Raw genomic sequence first — 21,210 nt, forward strand, 5'->3', positions numbered from 1 at the left:
TTAGATCTTCTAGGACCAGCCGTTTCATTCCAGCGATTCGCATTTCCCCTACAGTGGTAGCCAAGGACACACCCACTATACTTACCCGCTTTCGGGATTACTACTCTTCTCTTTATGAGTCTGGTGGGGGAGACCCGATCGCGCATCAGAAGTTTTGTGAGGGCCTTCCGCTCCCCCGCCTGACTAGGGATCAACTGGATAAGTTAAATGCCCCTATCTCGGAGACGGAGGTGCGGCTCACCATTCATCGCTCCCATAATCTCAAGGCTCCGGGACCCGATGGGTTTACGGCGGAATTTTACAAACTGTTAAAAGACCAAGTTTCCACACCCTTGGCTTTGATGTATACCCATATGATCGCTCGCGGCACCTTTCCCCCACATGATAACCTAGCTAACATAGTTCTCATACCTAAGCCGGGAAAGGTCCCCCTGGTCCCGGAATCCTATCGCCCAATATCATTACTTAATTATGATCATAAGTTACTCGCTAAGCTTTTAGCGGAGAGATTAGCAGACTGTCTACCCAGCCTGGTCGGTGACCACCAAGTGGGCTTTGTCCGCCACCGCTATGCGATATCTAATATTCGTAAAATTTTATCAGCCATGACAATGAGTCAACACATGGCTCAACCTTATTTGGCCATCAGCTTCGACGCTGAAAAAGCGTTCGATAGAGTGGAGTGGGAGTACCTTTTCTTTGTGTTGCAATGTATGGGGTTTGAGGGCCTTTTTCTACAAGCGGTACACCTTCTTTATGACAAGCCACGGGCACGGATAGTGGCGAATGGCGCACAGTCCGAACCCTTTCCAGTTACGCGGGGTACCCGACAGGGCTGTCCCTTATCCCCCTTGCTGTTCCTTCTACAGCTGGAACCTCTGCTCCTAGCCATCAGTGCGACCCCGGGCATTCGAGGTCTTCGTATGGACTCCACCATATTTAAACACGTGGCTTTTGCGGACGACCTTTTAGTTTTTATCACTAGCCCCCAGTCGTCCTTACCACCCCTTCTCCAATTGATAGGGACTTTTGGGACCTTTTCTGGTCTTCGCCTCAATGAGTCCAAATCTTCCGCCTTGGCTTATCCCCCTACCCTGAGAGATACCTGGGCTGGCCCATTTCCATTGCAGTGGGCGGGGGATAGTCTACGTTATTTGGGGGTCTTTCTTCCCTCAGACTTGGACTCGGTATACCGGGTCAATATACCTAATCTCATCAGTTATACTCGGGACACTTTGGCCACTTGGAGGGCTTTACCCCTTTCGGTGGCGGGTAGAGTTGCACTCTTTAAGATGACACTGCTCCCGAAATGGCTCTATCTTTTGCAAAATGTGCCGCTCTTCTTGAAAAAGCGGGACCTGGTGGTGGTGGAGACGGCGATGCGCAGATTTTTCTGGCGGGGGGGGGGGAAGGCTAGACTCCCGTTTAAGTGGCTGCAGAATACATGGGCGAGGGGAGGCATGGGGGTCCCTAATCTAGCTCAATATAACATGGCCTGCAATTTGAGGATACTCCGCAACTGGTTAATTGATACCTCAGATTATGCCCCGCTGATGTTGGAAAGGGCCTTGTTACATCCATTGGCCCCTTCCTATGTCCTGCAAGCAAAGTCCTGTCATCTCCCCTCGATTATCACTACTTCGGCTCTCACGCGGCCTCTGCGCCGTACTTGGAGCCGTTTGACGCACCTTTTACAAATTCCTGCGCTCTGTGCTTATTTCCTACCCCTCCGCGGTAACGCGGAGTTTTCCCCTGGCTCTCAATCTATTATGTTCCGCGAGTGGGACGCTAAGGGAATCACCCGCTTGGGGCATCTCTGGTCCCGGGAGGGGGTGTTTATGCAGTTTGCGGATGTTCAAGCTCTTTATTTATTGGGGCACTCGCACACATTTCCATATTTACAGGTGCGACATTACGCCCGGACATTGCCATTAGAGGCCCAGGCGATGGCTACATACACAGCGCTAGACAATATCTTTCATTTTGAGACGCCCAGGGCCCCATCCCTTTCTAGCTATTATAGGGCTCTGCGGCGATATGCTGAGGTGGATGTCTGTGCTATCCTGGAAGCTCACTGGAATGGGGATGGGGTGTTTCGTCTCTCCAGTTTTATTTTACGTATATGTTTTCGGCAATTAACCAGGATCTCCCCTAACATGTACTACCGGGAAATGCAGTTTCGGTTTTTGAGTCGGGCTTATATATCTCCTCAACGTGCTTTTCAGCTGACTATTGCGTCTACACCTGTGTGTCCTCGCTGTTCCGGTGCAGAAGGTTCCATGTCCCACGTTTTTTGGATTTGTCCCCCGATACTCAGATTTTGGCGTCGGATTGTGGACTATTTGGTGGAACTGCTTGACGTGGGACTGCCCTTTTCTCCCCTGTGGTTTTTGTTTGGCTGCATTTCCCCCCTTCGGGTTCGAGATCCTGGTTCTCGCCTGTTGCTTCAAAAAGCGAGCTTAATAGGGAAGAAGGTTATATTGCAGAATTGGCGATCATCCGATGCCCCATCCTTTGGAGCATGGCGGAACTGTTTCCACGCCCTGATGACCATGGAAAGCATGGTGGCACGGGGTTCCCCACGACGACGGCACTTCTTCCTTAGTGTTTGGAATGCTTACCTTCAACGGCTTCCGCATCGTGCCCGGAGTTTGGTCCTGAATGATTGAGGTGCGCAGGATTCCTCCTAGTCGACAGCCCTGCTGCTCTGGTGTACAAGGACTTCCTGTAACTGTCTGTTCCGTCTGGTGCATGTTCTTCTGGTAGGGAGAAGGGGGGGGGGAGGGGGGATTGGGTGGGGTAGGGAGGCGGGGGGGGAGGGCTTGCGTAAACTGTTGTTGGTAAAGATTCTAGCGGAGAGGGATATGTAACCACCCGTCTCCGTGTTGTTGTATGTTTATTTTTGAAAAATCCAATAAAATTGTTTTATCAAAAAAAAAAAAAAAAAGGATTGGACAAGTTCTTGGAGGAGAAGTCCATTACCTGCTATTAAGTTCACTTAGAGAATAGCCACTGCCATTAGCAATGATAACATGGAATAGACTTAGTTTTTGGGTACTTGCCAGGTTCTTATGGCCTGGATTGGCCATTGTTGGAAACAGGATGCTGGGCTTGATGGACCCTTGGTCTGGCCCAGTATGGCATTTTCTTACGATCTTATGTTCTTAAGTAGACATGACCTCGGAAACTTCGTAAAAATGATATCTGTAAACTAGAAGTTATAATTCTCTGGTAAAGCAGGGTGTCTACAAATCAAATCCATCTGGATGGGTTAAGATGTAGGGGAAGGCCCCCAGAGCATAGGAAAAACACGTCTTCCCCGGCTCACCACATCACGTGACCTCAATGCATGGTAATTTTAAGGAGGAATTTTTTGCTAAACTTTTTCTATAATCTAGGTGTTCAGTGGAATCTAGATGTGCTTTATTTTTCTGTGGAATATTTTCTGTGTCTAAAAATACATTGATTCATAAACGTCATTAGTAATAATGAATGAATGCCGATGCACTGTTAGGCAAGTATGGCTAGTTCAAGCTTTGAATTTGTTTTGGGGTATCATTTAAACCATATTAAATGTCTTTATAGATATTTCTTCCAACCAGATATTTCAGTTCAACTATTTGGCTACTTGAAAAGCTTTGAGATGCAGCCCGGGAAATTATTATGGGTTTTTAAAAAAAAAATAAACAGGTCAAATAACATCACGAATCAGGAAAATTTGTATAGTAAAATGTAATGAAAAAAATGTGTGTATATTTTATATGCAAATGAGAAACAAATTTATATTGGGAAAACTTTTCAAAACATTTTCCCCATCTGGAAATTTCTAGCAACCCAGGTCTCTGCTTCAGTGCTGAAGCAAATTGATTGATCCTATTTTGAGTGCTTCTCTCTATTTAATAGATTACCATTGTAGAAGCAGCCTTGGGGCCTAAAATAGCTAAAGATCTGTAGCAGTAGCCCGAATGCACAGGCTTTAAAGGGGTAATTTATAAAACTGACGTCAGTTCCTTACATATTTTACACACAAAATTCACATCAGTTACTCACATACTTTTTACACCAGTTTTCAAAGGGGAAGTGTGCACTGACTTTCCCTTTGAAGATTATTCCACCAAAACTACCCGCACGTAGTCACACCTGCTTATTTGTGTGTAGTGTTTTGCCAGGAAATGTATACACAAAGGAAAATGCAAAGGTTTTCTGTGTAAATACAAACCCCGCCCCCAGCCCTGCCTCTGGGAATGGCTCGCTGCAGGTAAAACCTCCGTGCATATGGGCCATAAGTGCATACGTTTATCTGCACTTTGGGTAGGCAGTTTTGTAAAAGACCATTTTTTTGTGGATAAAGCGCAGTTTTACTGACAGAAATGACTTTGAAAATTACCCTTTAAAGGCTTTTTAATACAATTTGCTTCTGAACCACGCTATAGAATTAAAGTGTGAGGTTTTAATCCATTGATGTTTTAGAGATACTTGCACTATTAAAAATAGGACTTGAGGAGCTTGAAAATCCTAAAATGCAAAGGACTGTACCTGAATTATGATATAGTATCATCTTAATTAACCTGTGGACAGATATAGTCTCTGCTTTTATGTAATGAGGCTGAGATGTTGGGTTAGGCATGCGATAAAGAAGTTCTCCGTGAGGGCCACAGTCAGGTCTGATGTTCAGTCTATCTATGATGACTAGTCAGCAAATATAGTTTTCATACAAATTATCTAAGAGCAAGACTAATTTGCATAGCTTGGATACCTTGAAAACCAGACCTACTTGTGGCCCTTCAGGGCCAGAGTTAAGAATCCCAGCTAAAAGGAAAAATACATACTGCAAATGGTTTATTATTTGTATTTTTACCTTGCCCTCTCATTCCTGCCTTCCCTGCCCTCACCTTTACTAGTTTGAGTCCCTGCACTTCCCCTTTTCCTCAGTCTCCTTGTGCTGACCCTCACATTCAGCAGATTTTTAATGTCTGTATACATACGCTAGAAGTCTAAAAAATAAGATGGGAGAGTTTGAATGTACAGCACTAAATGAAGAAGCAGATATAATTGGCATCTCAGAGACCAGGTATAAGAACTGACAAGAGAAGGGAGCTATTTTAGACCTAATCCTTAATGGAACACATGATTTGGTGCAAGAGATAATGGTGTTTTGGCCACTTGACAATAGTGATCATAATATGATCAAATTTGACTTAATTGGAAGGAGGACACTAAGGAAATCTACTGCGATAACATTTAATTTTCAAAAGGGAGACTATGATAAAATGAAGAAAAAAATGAAAGGAGCAACTGCAAAGTTTAAGATTTACATCAGGTGTGGATGATGTTTAAAAAACACCATCTTGGAAGCCCAGACCAGATGTATTCAATGCATTAAAAAAAGATGGAAGGAAGGCCAAACTACTGCCAGCATGGTTAAAAGGTGAGGTGAGAGAAGCTATTCTAGACAAAAGAACATCTTTCAAAAAATGGAAAAGGAATTTGATTGATGAAACAGGAAACAGCGCGACGCAAAACAGTGATAAGGAATACAGAGACAGAATTTGAAAAGAAGCTTGCTGTGGAAGCAAAAACTCAAAAACTTTTTCAAGTATGTTCAAAGCAAAAAGCCTGTGAGGGAGTAAGTTGGACCATTGAATGAGCAAGGGGTAAAAGGGATACTAATGGAGGGACAAGGCCATAACAGAGAGATTAAATGAATTGTTTGCTTTGGTCTTTACTGCGGAAGATGTAAGGCAGATCCCATAGGAACAATATAGAAGGGAATACAAAAATTATTACTTTTATTACAATTCAAAATTTTAACAGCTTCTTTGTATATATATTTAAACTTCATTACCTTAGTCATGCATCATAATATATTACAGCATATATACAAAATATTAAATCATCCATTAAAAACCATCACATATCGCATAACAAACCATACACTCATTACTTCAACGCTTCACAAATAAATCTCACAATATTAAATATATCAAACAACATGCAATATTTGTACCAAGTGCTATTTAGCAATAAGAAATTCTTCTTTACTTTTATATAACTGTGAACTCTTACCTCTGAAATTGTCCATCACCTTGACAAGGGCAACAGTGTATTACTGGTCAGTCTTGACATGAGTTCCGCCTTTGATATGGTGTATCATCAGCTCCTATTGAACAGATTATCTGAAATAGGCTTGCAAGATTGCTCATTAGGCTGGTTTAAATCTTTTTTAGAGGATAGGGCATATCAAGTCAGATGGAACTCTTCAACATCACATATTAGTCATCTGAATTGTGTACCACAGGTTTCACTATTGTCCCCGATTCTCTTTAACCTCTACCTGCCTCCTTTAGCTACCTTAATTCAGTCTTAATTTTCTAAGCTATTTTGTGCAGATGACATACAGATAATTGCTGCCTGTGATCATTGTAAATCGGTCACCCTGGAAAAGTTCAGAAGTGGCTAACATCTTTTAAACTTAAAGTAAACCCCTCTAAATCTGATCTTATGTAGTTCACAAGGAAAACCAAAGATCATCATTTTCTATCTCCTAGTATGGGTGGAACTTTCATTCAAGTAAAGGAAACAATCTCTATATTAGGGGTACGGCTCAATTCATCATTAAAATTTTCAGGACATATTTCCAATGTAATACAGTCGTACTTTTTCTTACGTTTTCTCCATAGAATTAAGACTTTTTTTGAGCCTTATGATCTAAAAACTTTGACATTCACTCATTCTGAATTGACTTGATTATTGCAATGATTTATTGTGCAATCTTTCATCTCATCAAATAAGATGACTTCAACTGGTTCAGAATACTGCTTCAAATCTAATGTTTGGAAGGGAAAATATGGTTGTTACTCCTCTGATGAAAGATTTACCTTGGCTTCCTGTTGCTCAAAGAATACAGTATAAGATTGAGTGCTTAGCCTTCAAAGCTCTTTGGGGCATCCCCTCTCCCCCATATCTTGCTTTTCTCATAGTTCCCTAGCAGCCTGGTTGCAGCTTCATTCAACTCAGCAAGAGTTATTAACTTTACCATCTCAAGGGAAATAAGAATTGAGACAACAAGAGAGAGAATGTTTTTTGTTCTTAATACCTAGCCTCCTTCCTGTTAGCCATTCATCTTAAAAAAGACTATTTAAAGTTTCAGAAAGCCTTGAAAACCCTTTTGTTTTTGAAAGCCTCTGGCTAGCCAGTTGTCCTGTTGGAACTATATTGGCATCCGATCTATATACTTTTATCAGAAATCTTTTATTTATTTATTTATTAATTAATAGTTCCTGGGCTCCTTTGGATTCTTTTTAACCATTACTTATTTTGGGGAGAATTTTAAAAGCCTGGCACATGCCAAAGCTGGGAGATGTGCACAGAAGTCAGTCGCATGGATTTTAAAAGGTGGTACGTGCACAAACATTTTTTCCAAAAAGGGGCGGGGTGTGGGCATGGTCAGGGTGGGGCGTGGGTGTGCCAGGATTTATGAATGAAACCAGCACATGTGTCTACTTAAATCCTCCTATTTATGGGGCATTTATGCACACATGCATGCATATAAAATTGTGCGCACATGTACATGCATAAAGCTTATTATATACCACGCACACACATATGCGCGTATGTTATAATATGGCCACATCTTTTGGTGCTAGTCGCATGTGCGTGTACATATGTGTCCGTGCGGCCGTTTCAAAGTTACCACCCCATACATTGTTTAGTTTGTCTTTTATTTTTCAGTTTACAATATTATAATGTTTATATTATGTTTTCCTATTATTTTATATTTTTATGTTGTCTAGGTGGCTTATTTAACCATGTTTTAGGTTTTATTTATTTTGTTATTTATGTTCTATGGTTAAGTTGTTAATTTTGTTTCTTTGCAATTTTATTTTGTACATCGCATTATTTTACTCTATAAGAAATAGCAATTGATCAAATAATAAGATATAATAGAGGTCTATAAAATAATGAATGGAGTGAAATGGTTAAACATAAATTGGTTGCTTACTCTTTCAGAAAGTACAAAGACTAGGGGACACACAATGAAGTTGCTAGATAATACATTTAAGACAAATAGAAAATATATATTTTTTTTACTGAACACATAATTTAGACTCTAGAATTCATTGTGGTAGGATGTGGTAAAAGCTGTTAGAGTAGCTGGGTTTAAAAAAGTTTATGGACAAGTTCCTGGAAGGAAAAATCTATAAACCATTATTAAGGTGGACTTGGGGAAATGCACTTCTTAGCCCTGTTATAAACAGTATGGAATCTATCAACCTGTTCCGATCATGCAGGTACTTATGAAAACCAGATACTGGGCCTGATGAACCTTTGGTCTGACCCATTATGGCAAATCTTATGTTCTTTTAACAGCAAGGTGACTAGTCTTGGTGTAGTGCTCTAGGCTTAATTTTTGCAGTGTCCCACCTTTCCTCACAACTGTTGTAGAGTAGGATTCCTGCTCTCTGAGAAATTATGCTACTGATGTAAAGATTTATGTCTGTTATTACTGTCAGATGGTGCTCCTCTTCCTTTATGAATAAGTATCTTGGTTTATATTCATTTTAAAAGTAATTAGCCTAAGGTATTCCAGAACTCAGGTTGCATTCTTACACATACAACTCATGCTTTACCGAGAATAGTGCTCTTGTGATTTAAGAATATTCAAAATCCTATTTTAATAACATAGAAATGGAGCCCACTGTAAATATGATGTTTTATTGTCTTTTATTTATTTTATCCATGTTTTTGTATTGAATGCATTGTAGCTCACTTGAAGCTATATTGATTGAGTGTGAAATAGTTTAAAAAAAACAAATAAGCTAACTTGCTAAACATAAGCAATGAAGCAATGTTTCAAAAAAGAACCCAATAAGTCCACTTTACGCTAGATACAGTGAATAAACATGGTGGGCAGTGGCCTATTGCCGTATGTAGGGCTTTTCTAAATATTGGCATTCATATATACGGGTAATATATTAGAGCACACCAAAAATGCTGTTAAATACTTTTCACTATGTTTCCTTAATCATCACCCATAATGTATTAAATGCTTAAAAAATGCAGGGGTTTTTTTCTATGCTGCAAGTTTAAAAAAAAAATTCATTCCAACTCTCGTCTGCAGAGATGCTTAAAGTAGATGTGAATCTCTGTACAAAAGATCATCAGTATGATGTAATCCATAGGGGTTCATTCATTAACATGCAAGCAAACAGGACTATTAAGATCTTTACTTCAGGCAAGTCACTGCAAGTGAAACTGAAATTCCTTAAATAGTTAGGAAGATAATTACAGGCTGTGAGATCACTGTATTTCATTTCAGCACTGAAATACAAGTCAACAGAGAAGTTGTATATGATAGCTTTGTATTAAGCTAACTTGGTACATGCAGGCGGACTAACATGGAAGCCATACTGCTTTAACTTAGCAAAGTGAAAGTCATTTTTGTTCAAACACAGATCTGTCTGCATGCTCCAAGAACAAAACTTTTTAATGAAATATTTTGTAAATTTATCTTTAACACATTCACATTGTGTATTTCTTCTTAGGCAACATTAAGTGTTGTTCGTGGTGTGGTTCTCTTGGTCCTGGACAAGAACCAAAAGATCAGGGAGCTTGAGGGAAGCTCTTTCCAGAAGATTTCTGGGGGAGAGGGTCATGTGGATGCAGAGCTGGCTTACTTGACTCATGAAGGCTTTTTTATAAGCGATGCATTCAAAGAGGGTGAGCTTTCCACTGTGACAGCTGACACTGTGGCTCAAAGAAATGCCTCTCCTAGCAGTGAGCCTTGCGGTAGTGACTCCGTATCAGAACCAGAATGCACCACTGATTCTTCTTCAAGCAAAGAGCACACATCTTCTTCCACCACAGCAGGAGGGGTGGAAATAATGTAAGTAATAAGCGATCTAAAGAATACCACTGGCGAAATGAGTAATCTGTCCTTGGGGAGGATTCTGCTTGAAAAATAGACCGCCTTTAAATTTTAGAATTTGAAGGATTGCAAAAGGAATTTTCTATTTAAATAAGTCCCATAGAGCCATATGAAAGATTACAGCCCATGCCAGAGCACCTGTCAGGAGTTCAAGTTTGGTGACTGGAAAAATAACATCTTGCATGTAGAGCAGGAGGGGAGTGCTATATCAGGGTACAAATTATTTCGCAATGATAGGGAGGATCAACTTGGTGGGGGTATGGCACTTTGTCCGGGAGGATATAGAATCCAACAGGATAAAGATCATACAAGGGACTAAATGCTCAGTAGAATCTATATGGGTAGAAATTCCACATGTCTTGGGTAAGAGTATAGTGATAGGAGTATACTACCGTACATCTGGACAAAATGATGACATGCTAAGAGAAATCAGGGAAGCTAACCAATTTGGCAGTGCAATAATAGGAGATTTCAATTACCCCAATATTGACTAGGTAAATGTAATATCAGGACATGCTAGAGACATGAAGTTCCTAGATGTCATAAATGACTGCTTCATGGAGCAATTGGTTCAGGAACCAATGAGAGAGGGAGCTATTTTAGATTTAATTCTTAGTGGAATGTAGGATTTGGTGAGAGAGATAACAGTGGTGGGGCCACTTGGCAATAATGATCATAACATGATCAAATTTAAACTAATAACTGGAAGGTGGACAATAAGCAAGTCTACAGCTCTAACACTAAATTTTCAAAAGGGAAGCTTTGATAAAATGAGGAAAATAGAAAAAAAACTGAAAAGTGCAGCTGCAAAGGTTAAAAGTGTTCAACAGGCATGGACATTGTTTAAAAATACAATCCTAGACACGCAGTCCAGATGTATTCCACACATTAAGAAAGGTGGAAGGCAAAATGATTACCGGCATGGTTAAAAGGTAAGGTGAAAGAGGCTATTTTAGCCAAAAATAAAAATCCTTCAAAAATTGGAAGAAGGATCCTTCAGAAGAAAATAGGATAAGCATAAGCATTGTCAAGTTAAGTGTGTAAAACATTGATAAGACAGGCAAGGAGAGAATTTGAAATGAAGTTGGCCGTAGAGGTAAAAACTTGTAATAAAAACTTTCTAAAATATATCCGAAGCAAGGAACCTATGAGGGAGTCTGTTGGACCATTTGATGACCAAGGGGTTAAAGGGGCTCTTAAGGAAGATAAGGCCATTGCAGAAAGACTAAATTAATTCTTTGCTTCCATGTTTACTAATGAGGATGTTGGGGAGATACCAGATCCAGAGATGGTTTTTAAGGGTGATGAGTCAGACGAACTGAACAAATCACTGTGAACCTGGAAGATGTAGTAAGCCAGATTGACAAACTAAAGAATAGCAAATCACCTGGACCAGATGGTATGCATCCTAGGGTACTGAAAGAACTCAAAAATGAAATTTCTGATCTGTTAGTTAAAATTTGTAACCTATCATTAAAATCATCCATTGTACCTGAATTCTGCAGGGTGGTTAATGTAACACCAATATTTAAAAAGGTCTCCAGGGGCGATCCGTGAAACTCTAGACCAGTGAGCCTGACTTCAGTGTCGGGAAAAATAGTGGAAACTATTTTAAAGATTAAAATCGTAGAGCATATAGCACATTTAAGACTAATCAGAGAAAATTCGTTTTCACTCAAAGCACAGTTAAGCTCTGGAATTTGTTGCCAGAGGATGTGGTTAGTGCAGTTAGTGTAGCTGGGTTTAAAAAAGGTTTGGATAAGTTCTTGGAGGAGAAGTCCATTAACTGCTATTAATCAAGTTTACTTAGGGAATAGCCACTGCTATTAATTGCATCAGTAGCATGGGATCTTCTTGGTGTTTGGGTACTTGCCAGGTTCTTGTGGCCTGGTTTGGCCACTGTTGGAAACAGGATGCTGGGCTTGATGGACCCTTGGTCTGACCCAGCATGGCAATTTCTTATGTTCTTAGGTGATTGGGCGGGAGGTTATATCCCCTTGGAGCATTGCCACAGACCAGACAGAAAGCTGATGCAGGGTGATTGTGATTCAAAGGCCTTAGTTTGCCCACTTCTGATATTAACAGAGCGGGAAACACATTGTTCTTTGTTATATTTTTTTGTTATCTGAAGGGAAAGTCAGCCCTTCTGATAAATGCATGCATTCTCATGGACTGAACATTCCCTTCTGAATGAAATTGGAATGTATTAGCAGATTCTGATTCTTTCACTTGACAAGGCAGCTCTTCTCTCTTTCATGGTACACCATTTGAGAAATTAGCCCAGGCACTTGAGTTCATCTTTTCATCTGTAACACATTTGGTACCTGATGGGGGGAAGAGGAGACTGTACATTTGGATACCAGAGAAGAGCAACTTGTTTTGTGACATGGTTACATTTATTTTTATACACTACATTTCTGATCTTTTCCTCATGATTTCACTCTGAAAAAAATGCACTTAAATTTTTGGGAGGGGAGTATGGATTCCTCATTTTGATTATAGCTTTCAAAATGTGGGTTATAATGCCTCAGATTTTATAGACCTGTCTAGATAAATAAATGGTATACTGTGCCATTGCTTGGATCTACATTGTTTATGAGCAATACTATTAGCATAAGACAGATTTTCTTGTAAGCTGGCACATTGGTGGCGTGCAGTGGACCATGTCCTGTTTTTTCTTGCTGTAGGAGGTAAGACACTTTAAGGGAGAATGACTATCTTCCAGTTTGCCTTTTTAATAAAGGCTGATAAACTTGTGATATCTGCTATGATTCCTGCCACTAAGTTGCCCGATCCACTGGGGAACACAGGATTTGCTGTCATTTTAAAATGACATGAAAACATCATAATCTCTTGTTCTGTTTTGTGTCATCTCCCAACTGAAACAAAAAAAAAAGTAACAAAATATCGATTTTTCATTTCAGCCTGCCCTATTCACAAAAGTATGTACCTTCTTTATTAAAAAAAAAAAAAAAAAAAAGCACATTGTAAAAATATACCACATGCTAAATTGGAACAAATGAAAGAGAGGATGCATACAGGAAACAACAAAAATGACGTAACAAAATAACTTTTTTTCCCCGTGCACATCCCTAGCAGGGATTGGTTCTTAATTATCGGTTTAAGCTTAATATGTACTCTTGCCTAAGTTTTCATCTCCACATTAGAATGACAAAAGGATTTAAAAAAACTGGAACACAAAACAGTATTTGCTATTCATTTGAAGAATAGATGGTCAGCACATGTGCAGTGTTTTTGGATAAGGAGGTTTAGGCCTTTACATTGTGGCTCCCAGTGTTCTTATTCTCTAGGACAGTGGTTTTCAACCTTTTTTCGGTCAGGACACCCCTGACAGATGGTTCGCACATGTGTGACACTCTGAACACATGATCGTCATGGGGCTAAATGTAAACATATACTCTGTATCTATAGGAACTCAACAGAACAGAACTAAGACAATTCCTGTTCAATTTACCATACAAAAAAAAGATATTTCTGGTATCATCTCAGTAACATAAAACTCTATCAGTTGCAATAGCCCACCTTATGAAAAAACAGTAATTTACCACCAATGCATGTCCTGTTGAGAAAACACAACAAATAAGATAGGTAAAATGCCTTCATGCTAGTAAAAATACCTCACCTTGATTACACACATAGAATCGAACTTCACCAAGTACAGAGACCGCAAATTACAATTATGGAGACAGACTGGAATGGAAAACTCAAAAAGCCACTGCATGCAGTGCAGAACAGGAGAAATGGAAACAGAAATATAGCATCTAACAGACTCACAGGATCTGCAATAATGTACACAAACGAATGCGCAAAATGTTACACCTGCATTATGGAATGCACTCAAATAGTAACACCCCTGCCTATGAAAAGGCAACACTACAAATATTTAACCAGGTCTTAAAAACCAATACACCTCCTATTAGGAAAACAAAAAACGCCAAGCTGCTATATATAGATCCCTACACAGAAACTACAAGCTTACAGAATACCCTTACCTGAGTCACACACGCAGAACACAGACAGACCCTCACTAAATACAGAATAAAATGACCATCAAGTTAATGTTTTTGTTTTTCCATTGTTGCACTGCATACATTCAGTCTGGCTTCTTGCTGTTTCCAGTTCAGTTTTTGTCTTCACATTTCTATTTATACATTTCTCAAGAAATATAAAATAATATTTCTAAAACTAGAATAATAAATATAATAAATGTTTCGGAACAGCTGATAAATAGAATAATATTGAATCATTAAAAACTTATAAAATTATTAAAAATTCTCTATACACCAATAAAATATTTCAAACAGCAGACAAATCACATAATACCCAATAATTAAAATGGCAGTCAATCAAGAAAGATAAACTTAAAAAGCTACCTTTACTCCTCCTCTCCAGCAACTCTCCTACTCCTTTCCCTTGTAGGCCAATAGAATACACCAGAAGTAGCAATGACTGCTAAAGCTCTGACCTCACACTCCTCTTCCTTAGAGCCCATTACTAGTCTGACTCAAACACACATACTTTCTATCTCTCACACACTAGTCATCTCCCCGACCAGTCTCTGTCGCTCACACACACACCAGTCACCTCCCTAACCAATTTCTCTCTCTCTCTCACACACACACACACCAGTCACCTCCCTGACCAATTTCTCACACACACACACCAGTCACCTCCCTGACCAATTTCTCACACACACACACACACACACCAGTCACCTCCCTGACCAGTCTCTTGCTCTCACACATGCTTTCTCTCTCTTACTTACACACACAGGGGCGGATTTTCAGAGCCCTGCTCACCTAAATCCGCCCAAATCCGGGTGGATTTAGGCGAGCAGGGCCCTGCGCGCCGGTGAGCCTATTTTACATAGGCCTACCGGCGCGCGCAGAGCCCCGGGACTCGCGTAAGTCCCGGGGTTCTCCGAGGGGGGCGTGTCGGGGGCGGGCCCGGTCGTCGCGGCGTTTAGGGGGCGTGTCGGCAGCGTTTTGGGGGCGGGTACGGGGCGTGGCTGTGGCCCGGGGCGGTCCGGGGGCGTGGCCGCGCCCTCCGTACCCGCCCCCAGGTCGCGTCCCGGCGCGCAAGAGGCCCGCTGGCGCGCGGGGATTTACGCCTCCCTCCGGGAGGCGTAAATCCCCCGACAAAGGTAAGGGGGGGGGGCTTAGACAGGGGTGGGTGGGTTAGGTAGGGGAAGGGAGGGGAAGGTGAGGGGAGGGCAAAAGGAAGTTCCCTCCGAGGCCGCTCCGATTTCGGAGTGGCCTCGGAGGGAACGGGGGTAGGCTGCGCGGCTCGGCGCGCGCCGGCTATACAAAATCAATAGCCTTGCGCGCGCCGATCCAGGTTTTTAGCAGATACGCGCGGCTCCGCGCGTATCTACTAAAATCCAGCTTACTTTTGCTTGCGCCTGATGCGCCAGCAAAAGTAGGCCAATTCGCGCTATTTGAAAATCTACCCCACAGTCTCAATCACACACATTCTCTCACATACTTACACACATGCTGTCTCACTTTCTCTGTCTCCAACCCCAGCATACATGGCTGTTACAGCACAAGGTAGCCGGTATGTTGCTATTAAAGCAGCGTCGTGACAGGCTGGGAACTGCAGCAGGATTGACTCCCCCGGCCCTGCAGTGGTTAGAAGGCAGCTTTCAGCAGTTTTCCCGTACTGCGATCATCGCAGTGCAGAGCAGAGGGGCAGTCAGCTGAGAATGCGGCCACAGTGATTTTCTGCCATGCGGCTGTATGGGAAATTCATCAATTAGCTGCCCCGGGTCTGCAACGGTGAAATACTGCCTCAGAAAGGAGACGGAAGTGCTCCCACAATGGCGGGAGGTGGGGGGAGTTTTGGGACATGAATTCTGCAGCGGCAGCAGCACCAGCGTGGCCCTTTCTTCTTCCCATGCACCTGCTAACCAGTACTTCCTCTTCCAGGCCGCAGGGACGGGAAGAAGAAAAGGCTTCCACGAACACTGCTTCCGTTTCTCTCCGAGCTTGAATGTGCTGATAGCTCGGGCAGGAACGGCAGCAGTGTTTGTTGAAGGATTAAATTCATCTCACTGGGGTGAGGACAGGGGAGGGGGAAGAGCAGCCGGAGTCCAGGAAGTGCGCAACACACCTGCCGGTGCTTGGCGACACACCGGTTGAGAACCACTGCTCTAGGAGTATCAGCTGGTCCATCAGATTATTCTTTGCATCTTGCAAGGTTTGCTTCATGATTTCTCGTGATCATTTGTGACAGTCTAACCTGCTTGTGGATATATAAACACGTGGGAGAGGAGATGAATTCCTACAAAGAAGAAAGAGCCTTGTAGCACACTTTTACAATAGATCCAGATCTGCTACAGAAACCGAGAGAGAAAATACCTGGGAAACTGAAGGATTTGTTAATCTCTCAGTGACATCTTTGACTCATCATAATGCAAAATTTCTCTGCAAAGAACTATAATTAGAAACTTGCAAGTGCCAAGATGCTCATTAGGCTATTTTGCACACATTGCATTCTTGTTTATGGAACCAATAAGAATGACAGATGGAGTTTATTCTTCAAGACAAATTACAAGGAGACAACTCGCTTTGTTACGGCACACTCTTTCATGATAAATGATTCTTTTGCAATTATATTGATGCAATGAAGTATTATCAAGTTTCAGGCTTGAAAAGAAATTTAAAAAACCCTCACCAGGAATGGGAAAAAAAGAAACTTGTACATAAAATCCCTACAAAACATGTATTAAATGTCTCACGAGGGGTGAGATCCAGTCCAAAACAAAATGAAACATGTCTCACATAAATAAGGAAAACCTTAATAAGAACTAATTACTGAATGCCCAGCCACAGTAGCAAATGTATATTCTTGAACCAAGATTTGTCAGATACCAGCTTCTAGCCCCTGTTTACTTCATGACAAGTGCAAGGTGATCCTAGGAAGAAAAACCTTCCCAGAAACTAACACACACACATTAATTGCTGAGACCAGAAAAGAAACAAAACATGCACCTTAATGTTTGATGTTATATTTACAAGGAAATCTGAGATGAAATCCTGCACCTAGGAAAATTACATACTTGTCTGTCTCAAAAAAAAAAAAGTTTTAATGTGGTGAACCCTGCACATAACAGGAAACACACAAATCCTGTGATCATAAAATAACACATCTTTGTTCTGGAAAAATAATTTTACCTGTCTAATCATGGTCAGAATCCATGGTAAATTTAACCTTCAAGGAGTCCAAGATATCACCTCCTCTTGGATCTTCTCAAGCACGGATGTTGGATTCCAAGTGTCCAAAGAAATGTGACTGTCCTGTACTCTCCCCACTTCATTAGCTTTCTGATTGATGGGGAGAGGGTGGTGGATGCATGGAACAGGGCTTCCCATGGAGGTGGTGCAAACAAGGGCAAAGAGGCATAGGAGAAACAGAGGATATCTGAGGCTGTTTAAGGATTGGAAAGTTGAATAATTGGTGTGGATTGGCAGGCTAGATAGGCTGTATGGCCTCTTTCTGCCGTCATGTTTCTATGTGATAATACTCCTTGGATGCAAGGAGGAAGAGCTTCTGGCAACATTTTCAAAACTTCTTGTATATATTTCTTCAGTATATGTAAATGGGACATCATAGCAGATGTAGGGAAGCTCATAAAGCTGAGATTCTTGCTTGTCATGGCATTTATTATGCAAAGCTAGGTTGTTTTGGTTTTTTTTAACTAATTGTTGCATTTCATGCTTGAAGAGAAGAAATGTGCCCCTCATTCCCTCAAATCGCAGAGCATGGCTCTTAAGAACACTCTCCTGAGTCTGTAACTTGGACATGATCTCAGTAGTAGAAACAACAGAAAAAATCACTTATACAATCTGTGCTAAAGTTTTCTAGGTGAGTAATGGCAGTCCATGCCTGCTCAAGAGTAGTATTCTTAGGAAGAGACAATATACTTCCTGACACCCTCTTCTCTATATTGGGGATCAATACCATCACATAGAGGCTCATCCCATGCCTCAGTTTCTGTGCTCGCTGCTGCAGTAGCCAGCATCCCCCTTGACATCCTCACTGCAGCATGGCCTTGATTAGCCACTGCCACCAACTCCTTCCCTAGGGGGAACTTCCTCTGTCTCCATTGGACACTGAACATTATTTCTTCCGACAACATCAGCACAGGCCGCTGTGGAGGTAGAAATCGGTGCCGCAGGCGCACTAGGCATAGTAATGCTACCTGTCAAAGGAGGGAGGGAAAGGTGTGTGACTTGTTGGTATATCCAAGTCTGGAGCCTCTGTAGACACTTGCAAAGTCCATGTATCCAAGGACTGCCTAAGACTTTCAAAACACAATAATCATCAATCAACTGAGCTTACAGCACAGGTTGAGTCTAAAGATCAAGTTCTTAATCTTGCCCTTCTGTATCAGCATAACGTATAGGAAACAAAATATGAGTTAAAAAAAATATTGTTTCTCAAATATATGGTAAAGATTAACAAACAAATTGCAGGTGAAACCTTTTTATTGAACTAACTTTCAAGTGATATACTTCCTCATAGCTGTGCAAAATCAATTGTGTGGATCTGATGAAAAGCGTTTTTCAAATGCTAATCACAAATAAATATATTCACGCTAATAAAAAGGTATCAACTGCATCTAGTTTGACATTTATTTCTGCCAACCATGTTAGTTTACTCAGTAAAAAATCGTGTGACACATTGACACACTTATGCAATTTTATCTCAGCATGTTTAAAGCTGGTAGGTAAACATTTTTAAGATTATATAAGCATTAAATACTTTAAATCGGGGAGAGTCAATACTTTCTAGGGGCTAAATAGGCTAAATAACCTGATTCTTATATCAAATATATGCAAATGTATCTGATAAATGTTCATTTTGGTTATTCTGAAAACTGAACCATTTTGAGGCCATTGAGGATTGTAAGTAAATATTTCTGCTTTTAATGTTGCAGTAATTAAAGAGAACTTGAAAAACATTCCCTTTTTCATGCCACTAGGACATACTGAGTCTTGGCTTTTCCCATCTGGCAGAGAGGGGAGGAAAAGGAGAATAAACACAGTCAGGAGTTCTTTAATTATAGTATGTATTGCACCTTGTAAAAAAAAAAAAAAAAAAAATTTTAGTCATCCTGTTCCATACAGTTTTACAAAAGAGCTCAAGGCATGTAGCTATGTGCCCCTTGTTTTACTGACAATTTCACTTTTAAGGTTCATTTTTAAAAACTTTAGCTATCCTGCAGTTACCTGATTTGTCCGGGGTGCAGCAGATGTCACTGATGACATCTTCCATGCTGATACTGGATTATTTCATGACGTTAGTAGCATCTTTTATGTTAAAGCCTGGATCATCCCTGGCTCTCAGGAACTAGGTGCAGGTTCAAAGAAAGCTACATAAGGAATGTAAAAAGAATGACTTAATCATCACCCTGCATAAACCTTGCACAGTTTATATTGGATCTATATTTAGTTTTAAGGTGAGCAGTCCATGTTATCTGAAACCATAGGGGGCAATAATCAAACATTTTTATGCATTTTCACCCATGAAAAACCCAATTTGATTATTGCTCCCTGCACCCACTCCCCCACCCCCATATGTGGGTAACACTGCGTGTGTATCCGCAGAATAAAAGGGAAGGAGTTTAGGTTGGGGGAGCAATGTGGAGATTTCCTGTATTTTACAACTGCTTCTGTCCTGGTGCAAAGCTTACAGGTAGAAACGTACCCATCCATACCAGCCAGGTTTTCAAAAAGAAACGCCAAAGGAGTTTCCCTTTCAAAATGAGCTTGCAGTCCCAAGGTCTGCAGAGAGAGTCAGTATTGCCTTCATAATCTTATGCCAGTGTGCCACATTGATGAAAACAGACCCTACCAAATGGAAACATGCATAAATCCACCTCCAGAAGAATAGCCATATCCACTGGCTTGCTACAGGATAGCTTCAGGCTAGGACAGCTATCTTCTTATTACTGCGTCGTGCTTAGGTAAACTGAACCAGGGCACAAGCTAGTTATGTATCTTGTTTGAGGTCACAATGAGGGACAGCAATAGAGCATATTTCTAGTACTAGTCTTGGCTGTTTTTTCAGGTTGGAATACCCAGTCTCACAATTATCCAAAGATGATGATGTACATGAACTTTTAAAGCCACACAGGTCATTTCTTCAGACGTGACCAATTGCAGCAATAAAGCAGCCATTAGATCCCCTGAATCTCAATGTTGCCAAAACTTCTAGTCATTTGCTATATTCACTGGCTGTCTTGGAAACAGTTAAATTACCATGCAATTTTTCTTTACATCCTCCAGTTTGCCTGCTGTGAAAGTGAGATGTGCCTCTCTGTGGATTTTCATGGTAACACAATTGATTACATTTGTTGACATAATTAGGATCAGTGATGATGTGAAGCTGACTGACTTAGAACTGGGAAAACTTGCTAATAGTATCCAGGAGCTACTTTACACTGCATCAGACGTCTGCCATGATCGTTGTGTTAAGTTCCTCATGGCAAGAGCAAAGGTAAGCTGTTTTCATGCACATTGGGATCTGTTCTGCTAGAGGCAAACATTTTTTGATATTTGGAGGCGTATCTAGTGGGAGAAAGAGAGAACATCTCTGATTTCCGTACTGGGCAGCCACACAACAGCTGGTTGATAAACCTCTGACCCAGAGCACTTAGAAAGTCAGTGAGGATAGATTAGCAAAAGCACAGGTGAACAAATACTTTAATAACTTTTCTTAAGTCAAAGTAAAAATAATAGATGGGTTTGGAACTTAAAGCAGAATGGATGGCACGCTATGAGGCCTATTTACTGAAGGGTTCTCCCATTTTGGGTCTCTGGGAAAAATGCTTAGTGATAGATGATGCTTTACTTTGGTATAAGCCCGTGAAACAGTGTTCTTCTATACTTTTCATTCTTGCTTGTGCTTCTTCCTTTGAACTGTGAATTTATTGAAGACATACAATAAAAGAGAATTAGCCAAAGCACTGTTATTTCAGTGGGCTTGTACTGAAGAGAGTCACAATGAACGTTTGCGAAGAAATCACTGTTAAAATGACCTTGTTTGTGTTAACTGGATGATCTCTTAATGGGTTGCATAAGATATTGAAAAAAATGGAAAATACTTTGGTTGCAGAGTTAAATTTCTGTTGCCCTATAAAAATGTGTATGAACACCACTTAAGTTGACAGCAGATTTCAGTTTTACTGAAAGATCTTTTGTTTATTTTTGGAATAAAGCAATTGTTTGGAATAAGATTGAAATGCTTTAAATGCA

At 40.8% G+C, this 21,210-nt stretch overlaps 1 protein-coding gene across 8 annotated transcripts in view; it reads left to right on the top strand.

Annotated features, from left to right (window-relative positions):
- The window catches only part of VPS54 (VPS54 subunit of GARP complex), a 294,894-nt gene that overhangs the window by 179,545 nt on the left and 94,139 nt on the right, over nucleotides 1–21,210 (top strand). For all 8 annotated transcript variants that reach the window (XM_029593654.1, XM_029593653.1, XM_029593655.1 and 5 more), the window contains 2 exons: nucleotides 9,546–9,886; nucleotides 20,323–20,452. In XM_029593654.1, the coding sequence (XP_029449514.1) occupies nucleotides 9,546–9,886; nucleotides 20,323–20,452 (471 nt within the window). The remainder of the gene's footprint in view (nucleotides 1–9,545; nucleotides 9,887–20,322; nucleotides 20,453–21,210) is intronic.

This window comes from Rhinatrema bivittatum, chromosome 3 (assembly GCF_901001135.1).
Source record: "Rhinatrema bivittatum chromosome 3, aRhiBiv1.1, whole genome shotgun sequence".
NCBI lineage: Eukaryota > Metazoa > Chordata > Amphibia > Gymnophiona > Rhinatrematidae > Rhinatrema > Rhinatrema bivittatum.